Raw genomic sequence first — 22,206 nt, 5'->3', positions numbered from 1 at the left:
TCAAAACATCTTCAATCCGCTACCCTTAACTTTCTGACTATTCAAACCACAGTTCAATCCAAAAAAAAAAAAGTGGCAAAAATCCACATGGTGATGTGAAGTCAAGTATTGTTTTTTTAATACTTGTATGAAGTAATAGATTCAGTTTCGAATGAAATCAACACAAGATTTGATGATAATTATTTTCTTGGCTCTATATTATCTGTATTGGATTTTGAAAGCAAAAAATTAAATGTTTCAATTATGAGTAAAATTTTTATCATGAGGCAAGAAAAATTACAAGCAATAAACTGACAGACCAGTTATCACATCCAGAGACTGCAGTTTCGTCCCTGTTATGGACTCATCATCAGTCTGGAATCGTGAATAACAGAGCTGGAGGCAGATGACATCTTACTGAAGCTGAGAGCGTCGACGAGACTAGATTATTCAATGATGAAAAATTAAACCCCTCACTATTTTTGAAGTTGCCCGGGTGATTTTGAAGAGCAATATATAAAGTGTTTTCATACATAACTTTGTGTTACTTCAATTATTTTTTAATTATTCCAATCAGCTCAGCTAGTAAAGAAATTTTTTTTATGTCTCAGGAGGTTAGAGAATTATTGTTGAAGCACAATAGGCAAAAAGAAAACTTTTCTATTTAGCTGTACTGGCAACATAGCACGACACTGGGCACTGATAGATTGGTAACACGACGCCCTACTCTTCCGAGTTCCAAAAATCATGCAATAAACCTTTTCCAAAAGGTATAAAAACTTTAGTATCGAGATGTTTTGTATGATAACTTATTAAAAAGTGAATCAAAATTTTAATTGTTTCTAAAAACTATTTTTTATTCATACTAAACCGATTTTATGACCACTTCCTCTTAGCTAATGTGTGTTTGGGACCTCACTGTTGCAATACATATTTAAGAAACTCGACACCCCAAATGAAATGCTGAAATGCCGCCCCTGGACTGAACTGTGTATTAATTTACTGAGCTTAGTCTATGGTCTAATGTATGGTGTCATAAAATAGATAATAAACCAGAAATTCAAATGTCTTTTGAATTTCTAAGATTGCTTCATGGTACAAAATTCCCGGGTAAAAAAATTTTGGGGGGCAAATTTGAAAAATTCCTATGTCATTTTCCCTGACTATTCCAGGTTTTCCCGGTTTCCCAGGAGAGTACGAACCCTGTGCTATATTTCTTTATGTCAAATGTTAAATTAACATGATATAATTACCTATCACATATTCATATTCAAATAGTTCTGTTGCAATGAGTGTAAAATATTCAATTATTATTTTATTCAACTTAAGAGTTACCTTACATACTACCAAACAAAAAATACTTTTAACACATATACACACTAAAAATTCAAGAAAAAAATACATAAATAGATAAATAAATAATAAGCAATAAGAAAAAGAATTGCAATTCTTTCAACTACTTGTACACTCCTATACAAATTGGCATTACAAAGCTTGAAGTCAAATTATAATATTCAAAAACGTCATAGACAAACTTCAATCAGCTTATAGTAAAAGAATTATATGAAAAACATAACTAAAAAAGGAGAAAAAATCTATTTAAACAGATCTTACTTCACTGTAATGACTTGTAGATAACTGTAAAAGATCTTTCATGAGCAAATAGTGAACTTCAGTACAATAATGTCTGTACTTTTCCGAAAGACGCAACTGGAAAAAAAATATAAAAAATAAAAACTTTTACAATGTTCAGCTTTTAAAATAATATTTGAGGATGAATAATAATAGGTTGAAATTATGCAAAAAATTTCCTTCCTTTTTGTTCTTAATCATAAAAAAATTTTAAAAGCTTCCTCTTTTCTGGTATTTAACCTGGGAAAGTTTCAAAAATTGTTTAAATAAAAACTGTTGCTGTATGAACAAGTAAAGCTTGGACATCAAATTGTGTCTTTGCACAAGTTCAACATCAATAATAAAATATTGATGTTCAAAATTAAATATCCATGGTATTGATACATCGACAAAAATACATCGATGCTTTGTAACATTGACCCTTTGAAATATCGAATCTTTTAATATATATTAACATACAAACCTGAGCTTTTATAGGTAAAGTGAGTTCACAGGCTCTATTTATTAATTAATAAGTAAGATGTTTTAGCTGTCAAAGAAAACCAATTAAGATAACAGCAATATTAGTGATATACTTGAAGTATCTTATTTCCAACTCACTGTAAAAGAATTTATTTTCTCGAGCCTGTTGTAATTACAAAAATTTAGGCTTTGCAAAATATTTCAATTTAATGATACCTAATCAATTTATGGTTCTGTTTAAACGCAATTTGTGAACTTTGCAGCTCGTAAAATCACTGATATTTTCATTTTGTGGAAATTACGGCTCGCCAAAAAAAAATGCTATTACAGTAAGTAATACAAAGGAATAAATAACTTTTGCATATATTTAACATAAAAAATATTGAAATAGGAAGAAACTAATAGGAAAAGTTTTGTAACATTTTTTGATCTTTCACCAAATAATACAAACACTTAAAATGAGGAATTCAATGATTTCAATACAAACTAATTGGAGAATTAATAATGTTTTCTAATGAGAAATTACGGGAAAAAATAACAAAAAAATAAATAGGTGTTCTTATTTTCCTTTGAACTAGGGAGAACTGATCATAGCATATTTAAAACACAAAATACAAATAGTTATAGTGCATAAAACTGTTTGGCAATAAAAAATCATGTTTAAGGGAAAATTATAATTAAACACTTTAAATCATTGTTTCACAGGGGATATTTTTGCTATTTTTCATTCAAATATAAAGCATTGATGTGAGAAACAACATCAACCCTAAAACATTGATGGAAGGAACACTGATGTTTCGAAAACATCGCCATCAATATTGCACACTCTACTTCGCACATCTTAATCAGAAGGAAAATATAAGTTAAAAATATTATGCTTCATAACACCTCAGTATCAGTTCCCATTTATTTTGACTATGAAAGGCCCTTCATTTGTATATTAAATCTTATTTAGTAGCATCAATTTGTTTGTTTATGCAATTTGTAATAGTAATTGGATAAAACATAAACACAGGACTTATCAAACACTTTTCACTGGCATAGATAAGAGCAACCCAGCAATAATACAGTTGGTTCTCTAACGACTTTCTCTATTAAACGACGGCTTTTTCACGGTCCCAGATGGTCCACTATAGTGTTAAAAAGCATTCTATTTAAGGACGCTTTCTACTTAAGGAGGATTTTTTGTGGTCCCTTGAAAATCGTTAAACAGAGAACCAACTGTAGTTTGTTTGCTCTTTCTGACAGTAAAGCTGTTCATTTGCTTTAATGCAAGAATAAATTTCTCAGCATAACTTAAAGCTTATTGTTAAAGTATAATTTTAAAGTTTATATGTTAATGAGATGAGTATGAAAGTTAAATTTTCATGTCAAGTTTAGCATCAAGTCTCCTGTGGAACTTATTTCTTGTTGACACATAAGTTGAGCACATATATGTTGCCTATGCCACATGGTAAAAGTGTCACCGCCTTTCATGACAATTGAGAATGTTCACCTTTTAAACACAATCAGAATTCCAATTGAGGATTGATTTTCATTAAAAATGCAAAGATGAACTAGATATCCTTATCTCGCATATTGTTGTACTGATGTAGTTGAAGGTAGTAGATTGAAAGTAGTCATTGACAAGAAATGGGTTCTTTAAGACATCACCATATCTAAGGAACCCCAGTGTTCAGCAGAACACAATTCATGAAACGCTGCTTTAAATCAGAGTTTATAAATATCAGTTTGCATTTTAGCAGAATGAAGAAAATTCTTGAAAATAAAATACACCCAAACCTCTTTTTGTGCAGTGGATAGGGACTGCATAAAAGAAAGTTTGTTTGTTTTACAAATAACTTCGTCCGTTTTATAAATACTATCATCAATTGAGATCCAATCAGATTGAAATTTTCATACACCACACAAAAACAGTTGGCAAAAAAAAAAAAAAATTGCACAAAAAAAAAAGACCGCACAAAAAGAGGTTTGGGTGTAATAGAAAGATATAGTCTTATTGAGAACTCAGAAGACAAACACAAATAAAAACTTCATTATTGTAGATCAATTTCTTACAATAAATTAATAGCTTTTTCTTTTTACAAAGGATTAAACTAAATATAACTTCATCAATTTTTGAACTCAATTTCTGTAGAAAATAGAAAATATTTAAACCTAAAGAACATAAGAACAAAACCAATAAGAAAATAACTCTAACTTGCTTTTAATGAGCAAAATTCAAAGTACATCTCCAAATAATAAAACATAAATTTTCTTACCTCATGTTGCAAATGAGTTCTGTCAATCAGCAGAGAGCGCATGTGCTTTTTCTTCCCATATAGCTAAAACAAAAAAATTAAACTAAATGCTTTCAGTACATATTTCATTTAATTTTAATATAACGTTATGAAAATTAAATCCTTTATACTAATATACCTTTTTAAAAGTCATGTACTCAGAAGCAGAAACAATGTGACATTGCAACGTTGACATGCATTGCAGACTTTCAAGAAAGTATGCCGATTATTTCTCAGGAGACAACACTTAAATTTTGTGAAACAATTTATTTCAGCTAATGAAGATTTGTACTGCATTTTTTGGGATATAATCCACAGGTAGCATGAAATTGTATTAGCATGTTATTTTAGAAATTCTCGCTGTTGATTTAGATTTAACAGTATATCTTAGATCAGTTTATTCTGAAAACTATATCATTTATTTTTGAACCACGCCCTAACCTGTTGAAAAAAATCTACTGGGGTCTTGTTCAACCATTTCTAGGTTGATAAAATTAATGATCAATGAGACATAGAATTTTGCACAATGCATATTTTTTATACAAATAGGTTCATTTGAGTCTGTTTTCAAGCTAGAAATAGTTTCTGCATAAACATTCTCTGTGTGTAGGTACAAAACACATACCTTAATCTATAGCACTACTTTAATCTACATACAGTTGATCCTTTTGAATCTCGAATGTCGATAGAACAGGAAAAAAAAGTTGAAAAAGACAGCTTTCTTGGTAAGAAGATTTAATCTATATTTTAATCAAGTAATTATGAGTTGTGCATGCAGTGCAAACATTTTAAATGAACCAAATAAAAATATAAAACATACAACTTCGTTGATCTGTTTGTCCGTACTTTGTAGTTAATATAGTACAACCTCGTTCCGTGCCGTTATTCTGGGACTAAAGTCAATATGGATAATCCGGGTAGTATGGGTAATAAGCAAAGCAATAAGCTAACTTTCTGCTCAAGACAAAAAAAAAACATGTTTTATTGCTATATTACTTTAAGAGTTGTTTAAAAGATATAAAAAGATGAATCGGTCCACTGTCTTTTAGTTTAAACATGTGTGTCGTTTGAATATAGCTCGGTCCCTCTAAAGCTTTATCATTATGGTTCAGCTGCAGTCGTGTTTGTTAGATTACCATAATGTATTGCCCAATTTAGGCAGGAGCTGTACATTTAATCAAAGTAAAAAGCAAATGCTCAGCGTAATTATAGTTACTCTCTTGCTATAATTTAAAATTTTCTATATAATCATAAAAAAATTTACAAATTTAATACAGATATCCAGATAAACTAGGGCCGGATAAAAAAGTTCTACTGTATACTCAATGAAGTTAATTTAATCCAGTATGATTACATATAATCTCAATGAAAAAGAACTGCTGATAAAGTTTGATGATTGACATTTTTTGTTTGATAAACAATTCCTTTTGATTTGACAAGCAATCAGAGTTTCTAGAAAAGAGCTAGAAAGTTTCTCAGGACGTCAATTATGTTTTAGCATATTAGAATCAATCCAACTTCTTTAATTATTCTTTTTTTTTTCCAGCATCAATCAACTTTTTTTTTTTTTTTTTTTTTTTCACAGCACTATTTGAACCACAAAGACAGTCATTCATCTAAGTCAGTAAAAGTGCATTTTCTAAATTTCGTGACATTTTTGTTGTCTGTCTCCAATGAAGTTTGCTCTTGATCAATATCCGAAGAGTGACTGATGGGATGTTAATATTTTTAGCAATGTTAACTTTTTTCATCAAAGGATTTAGATAAATCCAGCATTTTTCATCTCTCTTCTATTGGCAGAATATTTTATTTTCTCTTTATAGATATTTAACTGAAAATAATCTGAGATCACATTACCAAGACAGCCAAATCCAGGAAAACTGATAACTAGGAATTCTTTTAAATTCTTTCTTCTTCTGAACCAACCCTCTTCAACTTTGCATGAAAAAAAAAATACATTGAAGAATAGAAACTTCATGTCCTGTTTCTCAACCAAAGGGACATGTTTTATTTCTTACTCCCCTAGTAGCATTTGTAAACACCCTTGCAATCTGCAATTGTGAAGCCAGTTTTCGTAACATGCATTTGCTCTTTCCCTGAAATAATTTCCCTTTCAATAGAAAAAGGAATGATAAACAACTCCAGTTTTAAACAATACTCTTTTCTCCCATTCAAGATTCGAACGATCGAGCCGTAACAACAGCTAAGTGTCCCGCATACCCTCTAAGTTTCATTGCATGTTTGGATTATTGGTTACTTTAAAAATTAGTCACACAAATGTGAATTTACTAGTTTCTGCAGAAGTGTTGTATGTTAAAGTAATAAATTCTCCATGGTAGGAAAAAAAACATAGAAAAACGCAAATCACATAAAATTAATAAATTATATGTCTTTTAGCCAGATGAATTTTAAAAAAATTAAAAGTAGATGTCTATCATTAAACATGGAAAAGTTGGCAAGCATACTCTGTTGCTTTGAAGATCAAATACAAATGACTTTAACTCAGGAGGGAGTGTTCAATCACAACTATAGATAAATTAACTATAAAAGATGAAAGAAAAATTTGGTTTCACAAATTTAAGGAGAAAAGCAAACAATGATATCAAGAATTGTATTGCTTTTAAAAATTAATAAGTAATTAGCCTTTCATAAATTTCATATCTGAGGACAATAATACAAACTAAAAAGAAATAATATTGCAAAAGCAATTGCTGGTCAGAAGCTATGGAAAATACTTGGAATGATTATTAGCAAATCAAAATTAGAAAACATGAGAAAAACATCATACATTAATTTTAGGCTATTTACCTTATTTTCAAGAGCATTCTTTACAAGACGAAATGCTTTGAATCTACCATCAAGATCATCTTTCTCTACACCCCAATTAAACATCAAGCTGTGATAAAGCTGTAAATACAAAAGGTGAACAGTTATAATTAATTTAGACTTCCATAAAAATAACAGATCAAAAAACAAATGACATAATTTTACTACATATAAAGTTATATAATTTTTTTATATGCAATTCATAAAATATAATCAAGTAGTGGGTTCTGCTCCCTGCTCGCCAAAACTCGGAGCTGCTAATACAATCCCTTAAGATTGTTGCGCAATCATAGCTTGTAGTGCTAACTCACTAATCACTAAAGCTTTTAGCCTAGCCACAATTACCCTTCTTAACTCTATAATACAGGAATTACAAACTTGGATAGATGCTTCTTATGTAAATCAATAGGTCCCGAACAACAGTATGTTACCACTAATTAATAAATATAAATACATGTGTGTGTGTGACTGTTAGAATACTGTAAACAACTTAAAATTTATCCGTTTCTATCCACTTATTTCTGCCTTGATCACAAGCGTTGTTCAATCGGTTTTTTTTTAAACAATTCTGGGAAACTAAGAGAAATACATATATTATGAAAGATTCATTAACTTTTTGAAACATACATGGAGCCAAATCAGCTAGATCTAAAAAGGAATTTTTAGCTGCAATCATTGGTCAGTTTGCAAGTGTTGGCATTCAATGAGTTGTAATGAGGCCTTTTTTAAGCTTCCACATGCCGGTTTTATGTAAATATATAGATAGCATTAAATCACTTTTAGAGCATTTTAAAATTATAGATTTAAAACTTACATACATCATGATTTCTACCATTTGTTTTGATTTTAAGCAATATAAACTCCAATTGTAATTAATAAAGAAGGAAGTAACAAACCAACATACATAAACTGAGCTAAATCGCTGGTTTTCTTCTTTAACTTGTAATACACAGTTAACATTGTGCAGTTTGATGATTTCTCACCAACTGACATGGAAGTTCAAGTCTCAGAAACAGCAAATAAATTGAATGTACTTAAGAAGTGAGTTTGAAGTAAAGTGGCTTAGTGGTAATGCTTCGCGCTTCAGACGCGGGTTCAATTCCCGGGGTAAACACGGTGAACTCAGCCCTTCATCCCTTCAGTAGGTTGATGTAATAAATACCAAAAGTGTATGTAATAAATACCAAAAGTGTATGTAATAAATACCAAAAGTGCTTGAGAAATAAACACTGGAGGAGGGAGAGGGGGGGGGGTCCCACTACCTAACCAAAACATTTGCCTTGCACCGCAGAGCTCTTGGCGGAGAAAACTGAGATGTGTACACAGTAGGCCTTAGCCTCCATGGGTTGCGCGGACCCCCCCCCCCCCCCCCCCCCCCCCGTGAGATGGAACCTAAGGCCCACGGCTAAGAGGTGGGGTGCGTGCGGAGAAAAGCCTCCATGGGTTGTTGCACAGAGTTTAGTTTTTAAAAAGCGACTTTAAAATGCAGCTCTGAATAACAAAGTATTCTAAAATAAAAGGCAGAAACACTCAGTTTTCTATTTAACAAACTTCTTTGCTGGATTTTGCAACTTTGTCCAACTGCACATGAATAGAGTTTTAACTTCAGATAGTAATCTCATACAAGTATCCACAAAATTTAAATTTACTACTACTAAAATTAATGTAACTTACTTTGATAACAAGAAAAAGTGACTTAGTATCGTCTTCACAACATTCAGTTATGTGGTCTAAAAAAGAAAATAAAAAACTTTTGTATACACAGACCTAACATCGGTAAGAACATTGTCATTGTTGAAATTGTTGAACAGTAGGAAAGAAACAAGAACTTAAGGCTCAGTTCAGATAAATTATAGGAAATTTTTAGTACATAATTTCTTTAATAAAAATAGGTCACTGAAAATTGCAAATAAAAACCATTTGCTAAAAATATTTGATTGTTTGACTGCAATTTATGAAAACACAAAACTTGTAATCATTGGAAGATCAATGATTAGAACGGAGCAAAAAAGAAACTAAGCAAACAATGAAGACAAAATTTAAAGACTTTTTAGGACAATCATAAACATAAATCATATAATAGTAATATTTTTGTTGTTTACAAAGAATTCATGTTGTATTGTACGTTTATAGTTAAATTAAATGGATAAAAACTTGATCAGATAAATGGAATTCTAGAGTAGCACCAAAAAAAAAATCATTGTTTTTTCTTTATCTTTACAAAACAATTGCTCAACACTCAATTAGTAAACTTTGTATTTAAATAAGAAACAGCTTGTGTAAATGCGTACAACATACTTACTTAATACTTTACGCATGACATCACAAATGAGCAAACGTACATTTTTCCCATCAAAATCAATTTCTGAAAATAAAATACATGATGAAGTTAAATGCAATTAGCTTATGTGAATCAAAATCTCGTTATCTGTTGTTGTAATTACATTTTTTAGAGATTGAAATACTTACACAGATTTAATTATAAAATTATAAAATTGTTAAGGATATGTTTAATTATAAAATTGTTAAGGTTATCATTAGAAAAAAAAATAAAGTGAAGTTTTAGCAAAACAACACTTTTATCTACTGGACAGTGGACACCTTTAAATAATGATTTCATCATAGACCTTTAATACAGGAATCATTTTGCGCTAACCTGGTGATTGTTGATACTGCAATTTGAATAGGAGTGTAATTGAAGCAAAATTTGTTCATTTCACATGCACAAGTTTTTCTATATCAACATACATATGATAGCGAATTCAATGATCGAGTATATTGCTGGTTAACACATGTAATTTATTATTTTAAATTAAGTGAAAAGTGTAAAACTAAGTAATTTTTGTATTTATTTTTCCAATATTAAGCTTGCTATTTTTAGACTAGAATGCAAAATGTTAAAAATATATAACAAAAAACTTTCAAATATTGTTACATTAATGAAGTTTCTTATTACAAATACAAACAAATATCATTCTTACCTTTGTTTCCACAATCTAATGGAACAGGAGAGTATACTGGTAATGACGAATCATGTCTAAATAATTAACACAATATTTTAATATCATTTTTTAAAAAATGGAAAATTTTTAGTAGAGATGCACAGAATACCATATTTTACCAAATACCAAATATTTGGTTTAAATTCCAACCAAATATTCCGCCGAACACTGAATATCCGACTAAAATTCTTTAACTATAATATTTGTATTTTTATTTTATTCTAACTTAAAATCTAGAATGTTATCTATTTTGCGCCTTACGTGAAATGTAAATGCACTTCCATTTACCATCTAAAATTTATCTACATTAAAAGTATAATTATCAATTACATATAAAAAATAAAATAACTCATTCCAAAAGCAAATTGATTTATGTTTACTTTAAATGTATCATTAGTTTCTTTTCTGATACTAAGTCATGATTTTATATGTTAACATGTTATAAATAAAGTAACTTATGTCTAATGTTCCTGAACTATAATTTACCATTATTATACCTTGATAACAATGATAAATTTAATTTCACTGTTTCCAAACAATATTTAATATATTGGGACCTCCATATATCGAAGTAGCAAATTCCCAAAAAAAAATCCGATATATAGAAATTTTTATATGTAGAAACGATCTTAGTTTATCATAAAAAGCTCCTAAAACCATTAAAACTAAAGCTAATTTTGGCCAACTGTAATGCCCTTTCATGTTTTTGAGAGTGTTTACTCTAAGTTTCAGTACTTTTATTACGGTTTTCTAATTTCTCATAATATCAGAAACTCTGCTTGCGAAAATACTAAATTTACTAGAAAGGACACTGTTGGGCCTTCATACATCTTTCATCTACGGCTATTCAACTTGATCCGCAGCATTAGGGAATTTTCGTTTTGACAATGTAATTGAGAGAAAAATAAAAAAAATCAATCTAACTTAACTTGAATGACTTTCACTGAAGCTAAAAAAAACTAGGAATGATAATCAACTGAAAAATGGATAATTTGAAATTGATTTTACTGCATTACAGGTTGTAACTAAGATTTGAAATAAACTTGAGGGAATTTAAGAACTCCAAAACGGAACAACACCTATCTACCTCAACCCTAGATTTCATGTGAGGTTTCATAGCAATCGTTAGTGGACATTATTTTCTCCCCTAACTTTCATTCTTCACGAGACAAACAATCTAAAGTTGAAAAAAAAAATACATGAATGTCTGGAAAAAAATTGCGATACATAGAGGTTTTTTTCGATATATAGAAACAACTTTTCTAAGTAATGGATATGGAAATTTGCTGGGACCAGTGGGTTGAAAATGGCATTAGGAGATGTAGCGGCACTATAGCTCTTATAGATATTAAATTTTACCTAACGATTGGGATATCACTTAAATATGAGGAAATTATGCTTAACAACTAAATATGTTTTATTTAAACAAAATTTAACAGATAGGAACACTTCTGCGCTTTAATGGTGAACAAATTGATAAAGTATTAGCTAAACCTTATTTTGGGAGAAAATTGTGATTGTAATTATCCATTTAAGTATTTTTATAATGCCCGGAACTTGAATTTTTCCGTAATGATAACACTGTTTGGCTAGTATGACCTTTTCTGCAGTCATAACAAGTAACTTAATTGTCCTGTTATATCAAAACTGATCTAGCGATGTTCACGGGTGAAAGACTAGGGTCGTCTTAGAATGTGATGGGTCCCTCGACACAAACATACATTACTGGGCCCTGTCATAAACATTCCCTTTTTTTATACTGCCATACCCTGACGACCCCCAAGACCTGGTGGGAGGGGTCAAGTACGAGTTTGGCAGCCCCTTATTTTTTTTTTCAAACGCATGTATCAATACAAAGAGAGAGAGAGAGTGGACTTAGCTTTATGGCTTCTGGGAGTCATTAAAGTAATAACAATATAAACTTAATGAAAAGATTAACATTGAGTCTGAATTAGAGGGGCCTCTCCCCGGAAAATGTTTGATATTGTAGTCTTAAAAACTCAATTTTAGACAATATTTGGTGATGTTAGGGGAACGTAGGATCAGAGTTCCTCCTGCTGCAATTTTTCGGAAGTGGAAATCCATAAACAGAATTTTAAATTATCTTCAAGTATATGGTATGAAGAGCGGTTCCAAGGGCTCTCCTCTGAAATTCAAAAAATATATATTAGCTCTGAAAACGCCGTTTAAGATCTTTGGTGATTTTAAGTCGAGACAGATTCAGAGGCCATCCACCAGAAAATTTTCAAATTGAAGTCTTAAAAGTCTTTTTTGGTAAAGACTAGGGCACTGACAGTTACTCGAAAGTTAAGTCCCAAAACGAAAATTTTGCTAATCTTCAACGGTGTTAGGAAAAAGAGTTTTCAGGAGGCTCACCCGGAAAATTTTCGAAATTCAAGCACTAAAAACGAGATTTAAAACGTTCTTCATTGATGATGCTGAAAGAGGGGAGGGGATGGGGTACTTTTGCAAAAAATTGTTGATACTGTTAGTTAAAAAAGTTTTAGACCATCTTTGGGAATGTTAAAAAAAAAAATGGGAGAGGTTCGAGTACTTTCCTCCAGCAAATTTTCCATGTTATGGCAGGAGTGGATTCGGCTGATCTCTTATGAAGTTATTCAAAATTGAAGTCAAAAATTTAAATTTTACACGGTCTTTGATGATATTAGGAAGGGGGGAGAGGTTCTGGGGACCACCGAAATTCTTTCAACATTGGTTTTTATCAACTTATTTTCTTTTTAAACTGAGGGGACTGAAACAGTGAGTTTGTACAGCGTACAGAATACATTATGTTTCGTCAAAAAATGTTTGAAATAAGCATTTCGGCGACCTTTGACCTTTGATTTGAAAATCTTAATAATGTAGAGTCTTTCATACTCCTCAATGGTATTTTAAGATTGCATTTTTTAAAATAATTTTACCGGAAAAATATTTTGATTTAATTCTAATTGTTATAGACAGGGTCGCCAAGAGCAAAAGCATATCCGGGAAAAAATGACATAGGTCAATTTTTTCACAGGTCCCCTTCTACACCTTTCACCATTAGGATATTTTACCCTCTGCAGGAGTTCAATTCCGAGCCGGGCTCCTATTCTCCAATTAAGCTGACATGACCTCACGTCGGCCCTTGTTGTAAGTTTCATTTTATAGCAATTGTGAATTGTCATTTATAAATGAAAGCATCAAAGAGAGCAAAAGTATTTCAACTTTTTACGGCCGCTAAGGTTTCTGTTTTTTTTCTTTAATTTATTCATTTATTTTTTATTACACCACTAAAAATATATTGGCAGCCCCAGGGCCTGACTAACTAAAAGTGAGGCCCTAGGCCCACATTAATTTGGAGGCCCCCAGTGTTTGATTTATATTTTTTAAGCATGAATGCACTTTTGGAAGCTTCTTTGTCTAATCACACAACTATGTATAAATCACTTATTCGTTACTGGCAGAATGATTAAAAATTCCCCTTTAAAGAAGTTTTTTTCCAATTAATAATTCATTTTTTTTTTTTTTAAAAAATACATGTATTTTTCATATTGTTGCAATGCTATGCAAAAATGTGGGGCCCCTTAGGAGCATGGGGTCCCAGGTCTAGGCAGCCTGTGTGGTGATCAGGCCCTGGGCAGCCCCATTTCAGAAATCCCCCCCCCCCTCTTGGTGATAGCCCTGCCTCTCTCCACCCGCAAGCTTTAGCCCATGCGTAAAGAGGAGCTGAAGCTGTGTTTTGCGAATTTGCGTTGTTCTAAACACATGCGCGCAAAATTTACATTTTGCTCTTAGTAGACAGGCTTGAAAGACTTTTCTGTTAATTGATCGGCCTGAAGCAAGATCGGCTCACCATGATTTGTCAGATTGCCATGACCACGAGAACAAGCTGACGAGAATAATATTTACTTATTCTAAACACATGCGCACAAAATTTACATTTTGCTGTTTGTAGACAGGCCCAAAAGACTTTGCTGTTAGTTGATCAGCCCAAAGCATGACCAGCCAACCGAGCAAATGCCCGGTTGCCCGCCGGCTGTATCCGCCACTTGCTGGGATTTCGATATATACATAGAAAATTTCGATATGTGGAAGTTTGATATATGGAGCTTTGACTGTATTTCATCTGGTGTAAAACTTGGAAACTTAAAATATGAAATTTAAAATTTGACAGGTTTCCTTTGTAAATTATTAATCACTTTTCTAATAATTTGTAAAATGATATTTCATTATAATTATTATTATAGCTTCTGAAGAATTAGCATTTAGTTGACTTTACCTGGTTATGAGCACTTAATATTATGAGTTTGTTATACCAAGTGTCATAAGATTTAAGAAAAACTAAAATGCAAAAAATTTTAAATTAGGTGCTTCTTTCATTAAAGTTACTTTGAATGAGATAATAATAGTTGTACTATGGAATGAGCTAATATTAGTTGCACTATGGAACTGTACAACAACTTTCATTCATTTTACCAATTGTTAAACATTCAAATTTGTTTACTATTCAGTAGCTGAATATTAGAGTATTCGGCCGAACCGAATATTCAGTTTGTCTGCCGAATATGCAGCATACGAAATACCAACCAAATGTTCGGAGCATCTCTACTTTTATTCAAAACATGCTATTTTTATTCAAAACATACATACCGTGGCAACTGTTCTGCAGGCCATAGAGGTAAAGCTTCAGAAGCACCAACAAGACAGTGCAACACAATGTTGAGCGATTGCTGCACAGAGTCCCTAAACAAAGTTACGGAAAGAGAATAATGATTTTAATCACAACTACTTTGAGATTACAATTTTTATAGCTCAAGAATTTTTAAACAATATACAGTAAAATCCCTCTAATGCGGACACTAACGGGACAATTTTTTTTTGTTCGCAATTGGGAGGTGTCTGTAGGACAGGGGTTTAATAATGTTATTTGCATTGGAACTAGGGAATTAAAAATTGTCCGCATAAGAAGGATGTCCATTAGGAGGGGTTTTACTGTACAACGATAAAAGCTATTCTAATTTTAAATGAGCTGATGTGTGCATCACATGACTTCCTTTTACACCAATTTAATGTTATTTCTCTATTATTGCTTTTTTAATGTGATTCAATAGTTGTAGCTTATTTGTATTATTATTATTGTAATAGTATTCAATAGCTCTAAATGTCAGCAACAGTAGCCAAATTGAAACCAGATTTAAAATTAAAAAAAATCGTCAAATTTGTCGCCAAGGTGGCGACCAAAAGACTGGTGATATATTGCCAAGTGTCTGACAAATTATAACAACACTTGAGTTTGAATCAAAATAAACAATGATTTCCCCCCAAAGAGGTGCCAAAGACCCCTTTAGAAACACCCAAATGCAACCAAAAGGGGAGGTGCACAACTAGACCCCACTAAGAGTCTACATACCAAATTTCAACTTTCTAGGACATACAGTTCTTGAGTTATGCGACATACATACGCACATACAGACTTCTTGAGAAAACTTGTAATTAACTCGGGGAAACGTCAAAATGGATATTTTGGGGCGCCTATACGTTCTTAGGCACTTATCCACGTGTGGTCGGGTCAAAAAAAAAAAACTCAACCTTCATTCAGGGGTGAGTAAAATGGAAATAAAGATCGATTTTTGAGTGAAAATTTTTTTGCGAATACAATATTTCCTTTTTTGTAAAAGGAAGTAAAAATGCTACTTCAAAATTCAGTTTTTTTTTTTTTTTTTTTTGTAAATTTACTGTCTAAAAATTTAGTTTTTCTGAAATGAATTAATTTACAAGTATTTACAAGTCTGTATATTTGTACACATTTTATACATATATATATATATAATTATATAAAAAACTGAATTTTGAAGTAGCATTTTTACTTCCTTTTACAAAAAAGGAAGTATTGTATTCGCAAAAAAATTTTCACTCAAAAATCGATCTTTATTTCCATTTTACTCACCCCTGAATGAAGGTTGAGTTTTTTTTTTTTGACCCGACCACACGTGGATAAGTGCCTAAGAACGTATAGGCGCCCAAAATATCCATTTTGACGTTTCCCCGAGTTAATTACAAGTTTTCTCAAGAAGTCTGTATGTGCGTATGTATGTCGCATAACTCAAACATTATGTCCTAGAAAGTTGAAATTTGGTATGTAGATATATAATTATATACATATATATATATATATATATATATATATATATATATATATATATATATAATTATATATATATATATATATATATATATATATATATATATATATATATATATATATATATATATATATATATATATAATTATATATATATATATATATATATATAATTATATATATATATATATATATATATATATATATATATATATATATATATATATATATATATATAATTATATATATATATATATATTTTTTTTTTTTTTTTTACTTTGCTTGTTTGTTATTCTGCACAAAGATGCAATTGTATTCAACTAAGTCATAAACTAATGATTGTACTCAAAACATGTTTCTGTTTCTTTAATGACTTGTGTAGTAAAACTGAATAGTTAGAAAGATAAAATAACTAGTCAGAAATGTAATCATACAACAGAAATATAGAAATAATTTTTCTAAGTAATATTTTCCGATAATTTAAGTTTATCAAAGCAATACTTTTGAAATTACAGCAAATTTGAACATCTTCTGAAGAAGATTCAAGCAAAAAAAAAATAGGAAAAAGTAGGAGGAAAATGAGCCCTGAGTATTCTGTAACAATAACATTAATGTTTTATTACACTGGCCAACACACATTTTGGTGCCGGGGTATTTGGAGTTGATTTCATATGAATTTGATGCCCTGAATTCAAATATGGCATTAGTTTTTGCCTAGGAGCTCGAATTTCTGAGATACAACATTTTAGTGAAATATACGTTACACTATTTACAGTTAAATCCATAGATTAAATAAATATACTAAACACGGATTTTTATTGTCAAATTCAAAATTATTATACTTGTATATAATAATAAATACATACAAACACAATATGCCAATTTTATACGATAAAATAATGATATATTACTAAGATAGGGGAAAAAATCATTGATGAAACCAACTACTCACTGAACACTTCTGAAGCTTCTTTTCCGTGACATTCTTGAATGTTTATAATAAACAAAGAAAACGGAAATAGTACTCAATGAAATTACCTACTCACTGAAAGCTTTGAAAGCTTCTTTTCCGTGACATTCTTGAATATATTATGGGACAATCCCTTTTTAACTTTCAGCAGTAATCTGCTATCATGTGCGTATCCCATCTTCCTTGGTAGCGGTCCTCCAGAGTTTTAATATCCTGGTGAAATGTTTCACCTGTTTCCTCAATGATGTCTCCTAAATTGTCAGGAAAACGGTCTAAGTGGATGTGTAAATAGTGCACCTTAATGCTCATGTTACACCCAAGGGATTTGAAACTGTTAGCATCTCGTTTACCAGTTCAACACAGTTTTCAGCTTTGCATTTGCAAAGAAAATTTCTGAAACTGCAAGAAATGAAGTCCATGCTTTTCGCTCAGCCTCATTCATCGAGTTTACGAAGGCAGGAGGCATTTCCCCCCTATATTTGCAAAGCACGATCCATTCTTATCAAGAGCCTTTACAAATTGCTTCATAAAGCCCAGTTTGATATGCAGTGGAGGAAAGATGAGTTTCTCTCGTGCAACTAAGGGGTCGTTAATGATATTCTTTTTCCCAACGTCCATGTTTTCCCTTTGAGGCCACTCTTTTCTGACCCAGTGGTGTGTTTTGTCTCTGCTATCCCAGAGGCACAAGAAGCAAGGATATTTGGTGTGGCCACTTTGCTGTCCGAGAAGAAGGTTTAAGAAGGTTCATTTTTAAGTTCACACAAATCACCTATTGATGTTCATGATACTTTATCTTCTCCAAGACCAAACCTATGCTGTTTTATTCTTTTATTTTCGTTGAGTGAGCAATTGGTATGAAACCATATTTGTTCCCATTGTGTAGAAGGGCTCATTTCAAACTTCGCTTTGAGCTGTCAATAAATAGGCGCCAATCATCTGGGAAATATTCTGGAAGAGACATTGTTACCAGGAGCACTTTAATTTCGTGACAAAATTCAAGATTGTCTTCTTGAGCGAAGGGTAGCAAACCCTTAAGTTGTACGGTAAAAGGAGATTTTGGTTCCTTGTTCCAGTAAATGTTTGTCGTTCAACCTGGATGCCAGTAATTCAGCAGCTTCTTTTGACTGGTTGAGATCTCTGGTGAGGTCATTTAACTCATCCTGGTTGAAACGTTGAGGAATTAATGATATGCACTCATAATCACTGTCGCCTTCATTAATATCAAAAGGGTGATCAGATGATCACTGATCTAAAAAAGTAGATCTGATAGAGAAAAACTGGTTTCATATTTAGATTCAGCGGCCCAAATATAACTTAAATTAGTTATAAAATCCTAGGTACCAAAAAAAATTTTTTTTTTTGTTGGCCTGTGTTATATTTCTGAGGATGCACCACCCCCATTGCTTATCATTACTTGTATAGCTGTAAACAATGGGGGCAGTGTGCCACCCAAAAAGTGGTGATAGGAGAAAATGATGGTCATATTTGGATTCAAGGTGTCATTTTACATCAGAATCAGCAAGAATGGTGTCAGAAGCATTTTATGTTTTTTTTTTTTTTTTTTTTTTTTTTTTTGCAACACAGTGTAATATAAAATGAAATAAAAAGATATAAAAGTTAAACAATATTTAGATCAACTTTGTTAAAAGAAAATTATTTTACATGAACTTAAACAATTTTGTAGCAGGAGAAATTAATCTTGTACCAACATTTGTATTTCCATTGCAAGGATGAAATGCATTTTGTAGCACTATTTGACAGATGAAGCTCATAAATTTAGTGCAGCAGAATATTATTATATTATTTTCTTTTGCATTATTTTACTCTTTCATCGCCTGTCAAAATCAGTCATAACTGTTAAGTGCAAGAGCACAACATTTTAACCGCCAGATTAATGTTAAATTAAAGTTGTGCACAGTGAGAAAGAAGTTCATTCTCACAAAACATTTTCTGAAAATAACAAATATATAAATCATATACATATATTCACACCTTGAAAGTACAAGCTCTTTGGATGCCCACTTTTGAAGTTTATCAAGTTCAGGAAAAAGGAATTTTTCCAGCAGAGATTTTACGGCCTTTAACTCATCTTCAGAAGGAACATGGTATTCTACTCCAAGATTGTTAATATCTCCAGGTTCACCCCAGTCCTGCAAGAAGAAAGAAGATAAATAGAAAAAAGAAGAAAAGATTTCTCATATTTACAACGGGAAGTTACCCGCAACTATCAAGAAATTCATGTTTTCATAAACTGAATTACAAATGAATCGAAATGATATTCAGAATAATATTCACGGACATAGCTTGATTCTTAATGCAGATACCTCTGCGACCAGGCTCTTCAAGATGGTACAGGAGGGACAATTGTTCCCCCTAGATTTGTGAATGTAATGTATTGATATATGAATATGTGTATGCATTTTATTACTTTAATAAAATATAAGTATATGCCTTTCCCCCAATCCTGAAAACTTAAAACCTGATTGGCTGAGATATGATACAAGTGTAAAAGAATTTAATACAGATAAGTACATACATAGCTAGGCAGATTCCGCTATAAAAAAGAATAAACAACTTCTAAATTCTATGTTCCTAAGATATAACCCAGATTTAATAACTATCAAGGGAATAAATAACAAACACTATTAATAAACCAAAAATAGAGACAAATTTCAGAGGCATACAGCTCATGAAATCAAGTTTGGACCAAGAAAATTTCTTCTTAATTTAAGGATATTGCTAAATCAAGTATCATTAAATTGAAGTCATATCAAACTTTTCTGACTAATGCAATGTCCAACAAACATTCATAATCAAAATTATCCAAAAACTTTAAAGCTCAAAAAAATATTAATGGCTTGAAGAGTTGCATTGAATCTGTACACTAATGAATGAATAGACTTGTGGCTTGACAGGCTTACAAGCTACGCACTAGCCACAGCTAGTGTAGTCAGAGGATATAACTTCTGTTTCTGTTTTCAAACTTGTATTCTTTGTCTAACTCTTGCCATTTTCCCAAACAGAAGCTTAATTTCAAACTCTAAAATAGTTTATGTCATGATTAAAAGTGTCTTTTAAAATTTTAAATGAAGAATTTTGTAATGGAAATGGTAAGAGTGCTAGGATCACTCAAAACATAGCTTATATTCACAAATTATTGGTTCCAAAACATGCAAATAAAACCCTTCCAGGGGATTTTCTGATTATCTGGAGGATCTTTGATCTCTGTTTCTGGTCCTGTCGTTCACGTCCCATCTAATGCCTCAAGAAACTTGGTTCCTTTCTGTATAGAAAAGTGATTCCCAGAACTGTTTATTAGTTCTTGTTTTTGAAAGAGTCAATTTGTCAATGACATTGTTAGACTTGGTTTGACATGTTTCTGTAGGTGGGAAAATATGGAAAGGCTTTTTCCTAAATCGGTTGATTGTTTTTTTTTTCTTTTTTCTTTTGCTTTGGACTGACTGTGTGATAAAATGAATGCAAAAAGGATCAATGTAAGCTTATGTGTTGTAAAGTTAAAAGTTTTGGAACCAATTAAAATAAGAAAAGACAGATGGATATTGCAAAAGAATTTGGGATTTCTCAAACTCTGGTTTTGAGAATAAACCAAAACGCAGACAAAACTGAGGAAGAGGTCTTTCAGAAAAAAATGAAACTAAGTAAATGTAAAGTTTTTATGTATTCCTTTATGTAGTATGCATGTGTAATTTTTTTATAATTTACATAAAAATATTAAATATTTTAATTTTGGTGAAATGCAGGTCAATATTTAAGTAACGAAGAATCATTACCATTTATCGTAGTAATAATGAATATAATACCAGCAAAATGCCACAAAAGATGGGTTTCTCGTATCCCCGAATAATCGAATATTTCGCTTAATCGAATACGGTATGTTGGAACCCATTGATATTCGTTTAAGCGGGGCTGACTGTATTTGAATTCTGACTCACTTAGAAAAACTACTGCATGATTAAACTGAAATCTACTTGGTGAAATAACTTTAAGAAACATCTGCGAAAAATGTCTACTCTCAAAAAAGAGGGAGTCTTTAGAAACAAATAAGGAAGTTCTGGAGAAAAAGTTGAGATTTTTAAAAAAATTTCCATGATGTTGCTCACATTAATATCCTATGTACAGTAAAAACCCTCTAATGCGGATATTAACGGGACAAAATGTTTTGTCCGCAATAAAGGGGTGTTCACAGGACAGGGGTTTAATTTGCATTGGAAACAAGGAATTAAAAATTGTCCGCATAAGAAGGATGTCCGCATTTAAGGGGTGTCCGATAGGAGGGGTTTTACTGTATTTAAAATTCAATGAAAAAATGTATGTCTTACGTCAAGATATCTGTACTTTTCTTCCGGACTATAGCGAGACCATGCATTGGCAACACTGCGGGATTCTTTTGGTACACTTTGAATATAAGTTTTTAAGGCATAAAACAACAACTGGCATGCTGAACGATAACCTTTCTTGCACTTCAAATACAAAGTTCTTTCCAATACAGTTTCAATCATCTTGTGATACTCCAATAAATATTGACCATCAGATCGTACTACCTAAAATCAGATTCGAGTATCAAATTTATTTATTAATTAACTAATTTTATAAAGAAAAAAGTTCACATCTTTAAGGAAAATAATTAAAAACAATAGGCAACAGTTTCATGAGTTTTATCCCCTTTATCAAAATCATGAAACTGTAAAACAAATTAAAAGTATCAATAAGAAAAACAGCAAAATGTACCTCAGACAAAACTAATAAACTAAACAACAGTTCATCATCCAAAACTTCTTCATTTAACACATCGTCATTTTCTGTTAACGTCAATATGAGTTTTGTAAAATGAGGAACAAAAGCTTTCAAACACAATTTTGGATTAACCTAGTCAAAAGAAATGGATAAAAATATGTAATATTAATTGTAATT

At 31.3% G+C, this 22,206-nt stretch overlaps 1 protein-coding gene across 1 annotated transcript in view; it reads right to left on the bottom strand.

The window, feature by feature from the left end:
• Positions 1-22,206, bottom strand: part of LOC129216377 (proteasome activator complex subunit 4-like) — a 119,294-nt gene that overhangs the window by 54,043 nt on the left and 43,045 nt on the right. The window contains 10 exon segments of the mRNA XM_054850592.1: positions 1,594-1,689; positions 4,335-4,397; positions 7,161-7,259; positions 8,853-8,908; positions 9,481-9,543; positions 10,160-10,215; positions 14,813-14,905; positions 19,267-19,424; positions 21,615-21,836; positions 22,024-22,161. Of these exon segments, the coding sequence (XP_054706567.1) occupies positions 1,594-1,689; positions 4,335-4,397; positions 7,161-7,259; positions 8,853-8,908; positions 9,481-9,543; positions 10,160-10,215; positions 14,813-14,905; positions 19,267-19,424; positions 21,615-21,836; positions 22,024-22,161 (1,044 nt within the window).

The sequence above is a fragment of the Uloborus diversus genome, chromosome 2 (assembly GCF_026930045.1).
Source record: "Uloborus diversus isolate 005 chromosome 2, Udiv.v.3.1, whole genome shotgun sequence".
Taxonomy (NCBI): domain Eukaryota; kingdom Metazoa; phylum Arthropoda; class Arachnida; order Araneae; family Uloboridae; genus Uloborus; species Uloborus diversus.
The sequence above is the reverse complement of the archived record's forward strand: the minus strand, read 5'-3'. Positions and strand labels throughout refer to the sequence as shown.